This window comes from Podarcis raffonei, chromosome 11, assembly GCF_027172205.1.
Source record: "Podarcis raffonei isolate rPodRaf1 chromosome 11, rPodRaf1.pri, whole genome shotgun sequence".
Taxonomy (NCBI): domain Eukaryota; kingdom Metazoa; phylum Chordata; class Lepidosauria; order Squamata; family Lacertidae; genus Podarcis; species Podarcis raffonei.
The window spans coordinates 20794639-20806738 of NC_070612.1; the positions used below are offsets into that span (position 1 = coordinate 20794639).

The 12100-nt window shown below is 40.1% G+C and overlaps 1 protein-coding gene across 2 annotated transcripts in view; it reads right to left on the minus strand.

The window, feature by feature from the left end:
- Positions 1–1231: 1231 nt before the first annotated feature.
- EMB (embigin) overlaps positions 1232–12100 on the minus strand; it is a 31166-nt gene continuing 20297 nt past the window's right edge. The window contains exons 6-10 of one of the 2 annotated variants that reach the window (XM_053408232.1): positions 9307–9446; positions 7934–8216; positions 4967–5000; positions 3854–3926; positions 1232–3132 (exon numbers count right to left, since the gene is read on the minus strand). In XM_053408232.1, coding sequence (XP_053264207.1) covers positions 3872–3926; positions 4967–5000; positions 7934–8216; positions 9307–9446 — 512 coding nt within the window. In that variant the 3' untranslated portion in view covers positions 1232–3132; positions 3854–3871. Of the gene's footprint in view, positions 3133–3853; positions 3927–4966; positions 5004–7933; positions 8217–9306; positions 9447–12100 lie in introns of both variants that reach the window. The other variant, XM_053408231.1, reaches the window with a different exon arrangement.

The window sequence follows — 12100 nt, forward strand, 5'->3', positions numbered from 1 at the left end:
ATTCCGCTGGCAGGACCTGAATAAGATACAATGGTACCTCTGGTTACGAACTTAATTGGTTCTGGAGGACCGTTCGTAACCGGAAACTGCTCATGAGGTGCGTTTTCGCTAATGGTGCCTCCCGCTGCTGCCATGCCGCCAGAGCTCGACTTCCACTCGCATCCAAGGGCAAAGTTTGCAACAAGGGGCATCTACTTCCAGGTTAGCAGAGCGTGTAACCCGAAGCATTCATAAGGGGGACGGTACATTACACAAGGTGCCACTGTATAGGGTGCCTGGGGGCATCAGGGGAGACACTCTGCATGTTGCCACCTTTCCTTGTACATTTCCTGCACATACTCTGCACATGCACTCATTGCACTTCTAATCCCTTGCTGGATTGTTTTTACAGAGTTTTGTGGAATTTTTGACAGTTTAAGAGTTAACGTCATTTTTACAAGAGTTTTACTTACTCTATTAAGAAATTATCAGAGCAACCTTGTACATGACTAGCCAAAAGTAAACCCATCAAGTTAAATGAGCCTACTCAGTAAGTCAGTATACAATTACAAAATTTAATCTTCTACACTAAAAGTGCCGTTCTTTGGCTTCCGGTTCCGGTTCTCCTTAATGGAGGCAGCTCCCATGACAGCAGGAGATCATTGGCGAAGGAAAAACAAGGATGACTGAGGGTAATTATCCTTGCAAATTCCTCACGGGGGGGGGGACGGCCTTCACTCGCAGTTCGTCTAGGTACCTGGCTCTTGCTCCAGCATGGAATGCGGGAGGCACGGAGGGGCTGAGTGCAAAAGCACTTTGCCTTCTAAAAACCCTCCAACGTTGCCATTAAGCAGCAGAGGTTCTCCTGTTATTTAGAGCTTTATTTGGACTGAAGTACAGGCGTGTGCTAGAAGAGATGAGATCATAAACTGTGGAACTGAACCAGCTGCAAGGTTGTTAAGGTTTGAACTTGAGAGAAGACTTCATTCGGTGCAAAAGCCTGTGTGGGGGAGGGGAGCCTACCGTTTCTTAAAGTTTTCTTCTCTACATTTATGATTTGGCAACCCTCCTTTGAATGTTAGTTTAAATCATATATGTACAAGTGAGAAGGGATGAATCTGAATTATAGATATGGAATATAACAATAAACGGAACTGTGTGTAAAAATATCGTTCTGTTGTCAAAATATTTTTGTTTCCAGCATATCTGCATGAGATAATTTCTCTTTCACACACACATACCCGCAGAGATGTACAGAAATCACAGGTCTTTAATAATCCTTGTATCATGAGTTTTAAGGCATCAAATAAATATCCTGGAACTCTCCAGAGACCATTACCCATTTTGCTCCTTAATGCTCATCAAAACCAGTGACTTTACATTTTGTAGTACAGGTAGACTTTAAAGACATTTATGAATCCTTTATAATATTGTCTGCTTCCACTTTGGTCCTTAATGAAATAAAAGATCCATTCACATTATACCTACAGAATACAGAAAGAGAAAACACTGTCCCCTGACTTAACCTCTGAAGGAGCTTGAAGAAATGAAGTTGCACACATATTGCAATTGTACAGGTTTAGATAATCAGCCTCTTATTTCCCTTCACATAATGCTCAATATATACACAGATTTCTGACAAGTCTGGAACAATTATACTACACTGGGCAACATGATGGAAGGTTCTGGATTGTTTGAATGTACAGCGATGACACAGCTACTGGGCTCAGGGCCATGTTGGTGGTCCCACCTGCAGGTGTCCATTATTGGCAAAGGGTCTACATCAAGAATGCCTCTGCTCCTTATGCATAGCCTCCTTCAAGAAAGGCAATCCATGCAAACTGGATGGTGGAGTCTGGCAGTGGAGTCAGAAGCATGCCTAATGCTGAAGGGGGCAGGCTCTACACAGTCCTAATTCTGGTACTCAGGTGAAGGATGCTGTTGTCACTTAAGAAATCTCAACTATGGCTTGATTGTGTCAGTGTCCATGTGAGTTTGAACACCCTGAAGATTTGATGGAGGCCGATAACCTTACTTGTTCAGGTTTAGTGATAATTTTCTTACTACAAAATCCTTGGGAACATCAAAAGACAGACAAAATGTAACCAGTATCAGCCCAATTTTCAGAGTGGGCATTTGTGCAACAGGTTAAAAGATTAATTTCAGGATTCAGAAATATGTAGCTACACATCCAAGAAAAGGGAGATAATTGCCTTAAAAAAATATTTTAGAAATGTCTCGGTTCTTTTGTTTTTCTTAATACAGAGATTTGTGGTAATTTTACAATTCTTTGGTGAGGTCATAAATCAGTAACATAACCATAATTACCAGAACTTATTGCCTTGGCTGTCTAGCACTTATGTAAAGCATACTTCTATTGCCAGACAGATGAACTCAGGACCCTGGAATTACTACATGAAAATATTTGAAAACAATACTATTGGTTAAAATATCACAACTAAAAAAATCTAAAGGCAGGGGCTGTTATTTGATGTCTAGTTTCCAAGCCCTTCAATTATTATCTGAACATATAAAATGATTTCTCCAAGCATTTTTTCTCTAAAAAGAAAAGGGCGATTCTTGAGATTCTAAGAGCAGCATTTGGGTCTACACAAAATTTTCTGAGCGGCTAAAATGTTGCCATCTTGACACAATTTGTGCAGACCTGCTCTGGGTTAAAGGGGGTGAAGAGATAACATACTATCAGTAGAATTCTAAATACAAACAGTATACCTGCTATATCTTTTCTTCATGGCTGGTATGGATTAGGTCTGTTGCTGCACTGCATTCCTAACACAACGATCAGTTGAAGCCTTGAGTAACTTCTACAGTGAGTGCTGAGCCTCATATACAAAAAAGCATCTCATATATACTTAAGACTCACAGCTGAAAGTTAAGGTCAGGTTACTGTAGCCAAGAGGCCCAAACTGGTAAAACTGATTATAACTGCATACAGCAACATGGGTTCAGACTGTACTTGTATGACATCAGCATCATTTCATACATTCATTACTAAAAAGGCATTTTAAAGCACTATTTTTACATATACAGTATCTAGAAAGACCATAATCAGAAGCCAAGTAGTTATGATTCCATTGTCTGCATCTTCCTGAAGTTTTCCAGTGTGTCAGATCTCCAATAGGTTTCTTTCATCTAAACAGAACAGAACACATATAACTATATATAGAAGTACCAAACGATCTAAGATGGGGTTATGTTATTAATTATTATATTATTCTGTATTTTGTGCTGTTATCTTGTATTTTTACCACTCTGAAATCTACAGGTGAAGGACAGCATACAAATTTAAATACTGGTTAATGCTCATCACTTTTTAAATCTGTAGTATCGCCAGCCAAGATTATGCAGTCATGGTATTCCTGCCCAGAATTTTGGTGTGATACACTAAGATGAGTGGTCTATCACCATCTATGCCCCTTGTTCCTGCAGTCTTAAGCAAGCACCAGAGCCAGAAGCATTATAGAACTTTGGTTGGCCACAATGCATGGCTGGTGAACTGTGTCAGTTTGATAGGTCTGAAGCTGTGTAGGCCTCCAGTAAGGGGACAATTCACCAGCCCCACAGCAGCAGTGCTCTTGCACAGCCCACATTCATTTCTTTGGTAGCTACCTGAGCCTCATGGTGACTTCTCTTAAAACTTCCCGTTTCTAGGACATACTGTAAACCATCTTTTGCAATAATATAGTATCAATCCTTTCCCTCCCCTTCTTTGAAAGCATTTTCTACTCATTTCGGTGAAGGTGGGCGAAGTTGTACATTTGGGAATTGCAAGGCTGCCCTGAAACAAGACAGCAGTACTTATTACTCAAATTCGTGATAGTCCCCAAAGTTTTGAAGTGGACTTTGAACTTACCATCCTTCCACAAAGAACTTAAACCTTTCTTTGCCTGGTACTATTTTCCACACCATTGCTGTCTTCCGTTTTCCTGAACAAAAGAAGTGACATTAATGTAAGCCTGTAAACATCATGAATCATTGTTCTACCTATGTTTCGAGCTGCCCTTTTCTCGGGATAGACTTCTCTGTTGTCACCTTTCACGTGGGTAACCTTCACTACCTACCAGAGAAGAGCACGCCGCCCAGGAAGAATACCATAACAAGGGGAAGACCAACCTGGTTCCACCCATTAGCCAGTGAATGTACAGCTGCCATATTTGTTTTCCTCTTCCCCTCTCTATTTGTTCATTAGTTTTTTGAAACACATCTATTAGGGAGCATGAGCTTGCAGTCAATTCTATATACCAATTGTGTTGTATGAAGAAGTTCTTGTCAGGTAAAAAAGACTAGCTTAGTAGCATGTAGGGAACCTCTGGCCTTCCAGAGGTTGCCAAGCTACAACTTCTATCCTCCTTGGGCATTGGCTATGCTTGCTAGTACTGATGGGAGTTATAGTACCATCTAGGAGGAAACACACCCAATGTAGGTATCTTCCCCTGGTATCTCCAACTAAAAATATCAGCTAGGAAATGATGGTATGCTGTACTGGAGACTCTGGGAAGCCACTAGATGAACAAATAATCTGAGCAGATATAAGTCACCTTCCTATGTTCTGTCTCCACTGTTGCAGGCACTCTGCCTTTGAATGTTTGTTGTTGAGAATTACAGATGGGGAGAATTCTGCTGCACTTAAGTTCTGCTTTGTGGGCTTCCTATGGACATCTAGAGACAACTATGAGAGCAGAGTGCAACTATGAGAGCAGACCTTTGGCATGATCCAGGAGAGCCCTTCTTATGTACAGACTTTTTGCATGGAAATTTGAGAGTGACTGTCATGGTGGGGTGGGGTGGACTAAATAATTTGGAATTCCTACATTTAATTACAAACTGGCATCAATTCTTCTTGAAAATGCCACTATTAATGGGTGCAATCCAACACCTACCGAGCTCAATAGCCAAGGCTGCTTAAATTTTCACCACACACTATTTAAGCATTCATATAAAAACGCAGAATAAAATTGCTACTTACAGGGTCTCCGTCTGTTCAAATTCTTTTTCAACTTCTTCTGTGAGACAAAGAAAATCCAGTGATTATTTCACATATCCATCGTTGCATTAACAGGAGCATAAGAACAGGTGTGCTAGGTTAAATCAGCAGGCCAGCGCATTAAGGTCTAAGTGGTTCTCACTGGCACAATGTAAACATACTGGGAGTCACAGCCACAGCTGAGGCAGAGCAAAACTTACTGATCATTCAGCAATTACCAAATGCTAATTATTTTGTCCACTTTGGAAAATGCCCAGATATGCACAAGGCGAATCCTACAAATAGAGGAAGATAATATTTGCCTACATAATGCTGTGACTTATCTAAAGTGGGAAAACATGTCCTCTAATAGGGGTCCCCACCTGAATAAAATATTGAGAGAGCACGTAAGCCCTGCTCCACATAATCGATCACATGACATGACACTCACACACTATTTGAATGGCAATGCCCAGCAAATGGGAGAGGGGACGAGTGAAAGGACCTTGGCTCCTATGTCCTCTAAGCACTAGAAAATACCATCCAATTTGATTTATGTCGGACACCACAGGGGTGCCCAATCTCTCCATTGCTTTTTATTTCGGTCCTGGAGGTTCTGCTGAACATGATTAGAAGGAACCGGTTGGTTAAAGGTATACAGGTCGGAGCCAAACAGTACAAATTGAGAGCATTTGCAGATGACTTAGTATTGACGTTACAGGAGCCAGAATCTAGTACCAAAAGGGTCTTAGAACTAATTCAAGAATTTGGTCAAGTGGCAGGATTTAAATTGAACAAGTCAAAAACTAAGGTTTTAGAGAAAAACTTAACACCGATTGAAAGAGAGGTTTCAGAATGAGATAGGTTTAACTATGGTTAAGAAAGTGAAATATTTGGGGATTAATATGGCAGCAAAAAATGGGAATTTATTCAAAGACAACTATGAAAAATGTTGGATGGAAGTGAAAAAAGATTTAGAAATTTGGTCAAATTTGAAGCTTTCCTTGTTGGGTAGAATTGCAGCTATAAAGATGAATGTTTTGCCTAGAATGTTGTTTTTGTTTCAAACATTGCAGATTGTGGACAAAATGGACTGTTTCAAGAAGTGGCAGAAAGATATTTCTAGATTTGTCTGGCAGAGCAAGAAGCCCAGAATAAAATTTAAGATATTAACTGATGCAAAGGAAAGAGGCGGATTTGCCCTGCCAGACTTTAAACTTTATTATGAATCAGCAGCATTCTGCTGGCTGAAAGACTGGCTGCTTCTTGAGAACACAGACATTTTGGACTTAGAAGGTTTTAACAATGTTTTTGGTTGGCATGCATATTTGTGGTACGACAAGTTTAAAGCACATAAAGCATTTAAAAACCATATTGTCAGGAAAGCATTGTTCAATGTCTGGATAAGATACAAAGATTTATTGGAAAATAAAACCCCAAGGTGGTTGTCACCAATGGAAGCAAAGGCTCAGAAAAAGCTCAATATGGAGGCCAAATGGCCTAAATATTGGGAAATTTTGGAACAAGAGGGAGACAGACTAAAACTGCAGAGCTTTGAGAAACTAAAAAACAAAGTGCGAGATTGGCTTCATTATTATCAGATAATGGAGGCATATAATTTGGACAAGAAAATTGGCTTCCAGGTGGAAAAATCAAAATTAGAAACAGAACTGCTAGAACCCAAAACTAAGATTTTGTCAAAGATGTATAACTTGCTGTTGAAATGGAATACTCAGGATGAAACGGTGAAATCTGCTATGATTAAATGGGCACAAGATGTTGGACATAATATTATGTTTGCTGACTGGGAACAGTTGTGGTCCACAGGTATGAAATTCACGGCATGTAATGCCTTAAGAGAGAATATTATGAAAATGATTTACAGGTGGTACATGACCCCAGTCAAGCTCGCAAAAATATATCATTTGCCCGATAATAAATGTTGGAAATGCAAAGAAACTGAAGGTACATTCTTTCACCTTTGGTGGACGTGCCCAAGAATTAAGGCTTTCTGGGAAATGATCTATAATGAAATGAAAAAGGTATTTAAGTATACCTTCCTGAAGAAACCAGAGGCCTTCCTTCTGGGCATTGTCGGCCAATTGGTGTCAAAGAAGGACAGAACTTTTTTTATGTATGCTACAACAGCAGCAAGAATACTTATTGCAAAGTATTGGAAGACACAAGATCTACCCACTATGGAAGAATGGCAGATGAAGGTGATGGACTATATGGGATTGGCAGAAATGACCGGCAGAATCCGAGACCAGGGAGAAGAGTCGGTGGAAGAAGATTGGAAGAAATTTAAAGATTATCTACAGAAATATTGTAAAATCAATGAATGCTAGAATGATGTTGGATTGAAATTAAGTGGTTTCCAGCTGTAATGCTTTAAGAGAATATGAAAAAAGGATTATAAATAGGTAATAATATAATGGTAAGGATTTGCTGAACTAATAATTTGTGGTGGAATACAAAAAAGGGAGGCATGAGGAGGTCCGGGAAACAAGTTAAAGGAAAATAAGCAATTGAAAATTTATGTGTGTGTTTTTTTAAAAAAATTATTCTGTATTTTTGTTATACATCTGTTTTTTCTTTTCTTTTATTTTATTGTAATATCTTAAAAAATCTTAATAAATATCTTATAAAAAAAACAATTTGATTTATGTCATTTCTTTCTCTAGGGCAAGCTTGGCTAACCTGCGGCCCCTTTTCAGATCATCTTACATTGCAGATTACTGGTAATGCAGCCTTTCCTAATGTGGTGTCTTCCAGAGGTTTTATACTACAAGTCCCATTATCTCCAGTCAGCATGGCCTATTATCAGCGATGATGGAAGCTGTAGTCCAGTAACATCTGGCACCACGTTGGGGTATATTGGGTTTTACCGAAGAATTATAGCGAACCCTGGAAATCCAATTTGTGTAGTGTAGGCGTGTGTGGCAAAAGTGTGCTCCTCCTATATCTTACCAACTTGAAATTCTTTCTTTTTGGTGCACGCTTCATAGGCAAAAATAACAGCAACAAAAAGGACAACTTCAGCGGCTATTGCAAGAAATGGCTTGAGGGGTGTCATATAGGTGAGAACTTTGAGAGACACTTCGCCTTTTCTTGCGCCTAGAGGAAACACAGCTTCACACGAGTAAACCCCAGTATCTTCCTCAGAGAGACCCATTATCTTCAGTTTTGTCATGTTGGCATGCTCTTGGGTAATGGTGTACTTTTCTGGCATCAGAGTAGTATTAATAGCCACCTGGTACAAAAACAAGTTCACAAGCGTTAGCAGGGTGACACAAAATGGACTCATGTTAGCACTAGAAGTTCAGAATGCAGGAATTTAAATATGGTAATGGAATACTCTCCTAACAGGGAAACTAAATATGCAATGGAAAAGCAGAAATGGAAAAGGAAATGCCGCAATTCACAAGTACTTGATTGACAGCCTAGTTTGGGCCAGGGGTTTGAATGCAAGCTTATGTTTTCCTTGGGCAAATGTTCTTCTACCCAGGACACAGTCTACTACTTAGTCCACAAACTTAAACCTTGGGGACTATAGAGTCTAGTAAAAGTGGTAGGCAGTGCTTTTTTCTGGGGGTACTCAAGAGTTTGCAATACCAACACCTTTTTCCCCCTAGAAGAAAAGCACTGGTGGTAGGAATCTGTTAAGGTACCTCAATAAACCTACAATGCCCAAAGTTCTTTAGGGCAGGGTTCTCAGAAATTTCCTATCCCCAGGACCCAGCACTGAAATATAGGGCAGCCCACCAGTCCCACAAAATGGCAGCATAAACAGTTTCCCATTACCAGCATCACATGATTTCTATTCACCAATCAAAGGATCACAGCAATCTTAATAGATGGAATCCAATGACATTATCCTGAACCAATCAAAATCTTTTCGCTCTTCAGATCATGCAATATCATGTGAGTACGTATAATCATTTTTCAGTGTCTTTCTTTACTAAGACTTTGACTCATTTCCCTATTCATTAAATGCCTCCCAATATCCTCTTTCATCTGTCTACAAAACAATTCAAGATTAATCACAATTGCCATGCCTAGTCGGCCCTCTTTTCATGCATACATTGGCCACCATAGATTTTTATTCTTTTCAGTGCTCTGTACAGTAAAAGGTAAGCAGCCATAGGCATTTTCAGTTAAACTAGGGCATAGGCTCAAAAGAAAATGGAATCCTCAAAATAATACGGCTTTATGAAAGTATTTTCTGCATCATGAGTATCCCTGTGTCCAACGCTTATCCTATTTCTAAACTGCATTTGAAGAGAGCTTTCTATAAAAGTACTGAATGACATGTGTTTGTCTTTTATCAAGCAGAACTTCACCTGTTCACTTCCATTCTTTGTATACCAAACCCAGGAAGATGGGTTATATTGGTGGGTTTCACTGCCAACCAAACACGCCAGGACCACAAAATCGCCTACGTAACTGATTATGCGCTCAGATTTTCCATGCGGTTCAGGCACTAAGGAAAAAACAAAACACACTTGTGATACTTCAGACAGCTGTTTGTTTTTGTTTGTTTGTTTAAAAATACCACTTGTGAAAGGATGCATTCAAGGATCTACAACACATAGGAATAACTCCATACCCTCCAACATTTCTCTGATGAAAATAGGGATGTCCTAAAATAAAGCGGGACATTCTGGGATCAAATCAGAAACTGGGATGGCTTCTGTAAATCCAGAACTGTCCCTGGAAAATAGGGACACTTGGAGGATCTGCTACTTCCTTATCTTTGCTATTGTTACAGAAGGGGCCTCTGCCAATCCTAGACCATGCTAATTTCTCTCAGATGGATGTATGAACCCGAGCAAGGAAAAGATAACCGGCCTCAAAAGAGCCAAATACAAGCTATCCATTCAATGTCCTTCCTGCTTTTCCTTTCTTTGCGCAAATAGGGGTTCAGCCAACTGAGAAGCAGAGCGCTGTTAAAACATATTGCTTTAATCTCTCCGATAAATTAGAGCTCAGCATATAAAGCACGAAACCAAATGTATCTGATTAGCATCACTGCTTCTCAGTCTGATTAATGTTCGTCAGCAGAGCGTGATCTCTTTTGTCATGCTGCTCTGTTTTAATGAAAGTTTTCCTTCTTAGATAGCACACACTGTTTCGCTGCTCAGAATAAGCGATGACGACTGGGTCTGCGGAGGCGTCAGGCAAAAGGGGGTTGGGTGGGGAGGAGAGTGAACATGACATGGACACAGCCATCCCATTGTGTTTTGAAATGGTGCCTTACTAGGGCAGCACAAAGCTTTCAACAGCCATATGCATTACTTCAACTATGAGGCTCACAATTAACTTTTCTTCTGTCTCTGCCTCCTCTGCTCCCATTCCATGCTTTAAAACAGCATCTACATTCCCGATATGTTCAAGGTTGTTGTTTTTTTAAAGAAGTTTGCCTCCACTGATTTTAAAATAAGAAATGAAATACACAGAGCATGTATCCTCCACATTTTAAGCTCACTAAAATCAAAGCACCGTCTTGACTACAAAATACATACATTACAAGAGTTTAAAGCCAAAATCTGGGACGCCATCTTCCCAGATGCCATCTTCTCATTTTTTTATCATGACAGCATGCCAGCCATTTTGGTTGTCATAATTTCACACCACAATTCCCCACACCCAAAGCGTTTTTTTTCAGGTACAGTGCCACCAAATGCATGTTTTTTGACCCCCATGCAAGATCGCCCCCCCAAGCACTTTTGTGCTGCAAAATTGGACAAGATCCCAGCAACCAAAATGGCTGCCGGTCTCTCGCAATAAAAAACGAGATGTCCCAGTTTATCTGGAACACTTGTAGGCTATGCAGAATATGGTACCGTTTATATCTGCTGCCCAGATTCAACTCACATTTGAGAACAAGTACAGTTTTGTTGCAAAAAAGGTGATATATTTTTAAAGTAAAGTTAAGCTCAACATCTGCAACCATATATATCTCTGGCTGGCTGCCACATGACTATACAGTAAAATGATTTGATTTTTTTTTAAAGAAAGCTTGTTTGCCATTCTCTGGGCAATCATTTGGAAGGGAAAACAGGCTGTAGAGTTCTCAACTTTGGCCCTGAGCTCCAGGACTAGCTGCACCATTGTATTTTGCAAGTTAGCTGAAGCTAAATGGGAGACCACTGGAAACCATATAAAAAGCCAGTTTCAATTCACTTGATAATAAAAGACTAACCAGCAGAATCCTATACATATCTACTCAGAAGACACACTGAATACAATAGAAACTACCCCCGCAAGGAGGCATGTCTAAAATTGCAACCTAAGGCTGCAGTTGACTACGGTAGACATCTGAGGAAGCATGCATAGGATAGGGAAATACATTCCATACTCATGATACAAACAAAGCTTCCACAATAAGAACGATGAACAAAGATTGGGCTTTCTACTCTCTCCCCTGATCACTTTTCTCATTGCAGAGCCCCTGAAGTGTAGGTGGGTTCCCATGAAGCAAGACACAGTGATAACAGCAAGAACCTTTGTTGAACTAACAGAACTGGACAATAAGGTCAAAGCAACTGCTTATAGACATTTCTGGAGGCCTGGGCCACTCCTACTCCCACCGTGATTGGCTGTCTAAACTTCCAAGCTGCGAATCGTAACTCAGAGTTTAAGGGTCGATGTCCCAAATCCTGAAATGTTCTGTGATTGGATATCATGTATCAAATCAGAACACAGGGGCTCAGAATCCATAGTCCAGACTCAAGCTCAGGCACACACAGACTAATGAATACATAACAGTCTCCATGACTCACAGGTAGTCAAAATGGTGGCCTCCAGAGTTTTTGGACTACAACTCCTTCAACCACAGCTAGTGTGGCCAGGAATGATGAAAATTGTAGTCCAGCAGATCTGGAGCACACAATGATAGGTGCCTCAGTTCTACATGAAGTGGCCATATCTGCCAGCACCATGTAAACTGGTTTCTTCTGGGAATGACCAGAGACTTCGCTACATTCGTCACAATACAGTGGTACTTCAGGTTAAGTACTTAATTTATTCCGGAGGTCCATTCTTAACCTGAAACTGTTCTTTTTTTCCCTTCCTTTTTTAATTCAAAATTATAACAAGACATATTATCCAAAAACATATCCTTATTCCCCCCCC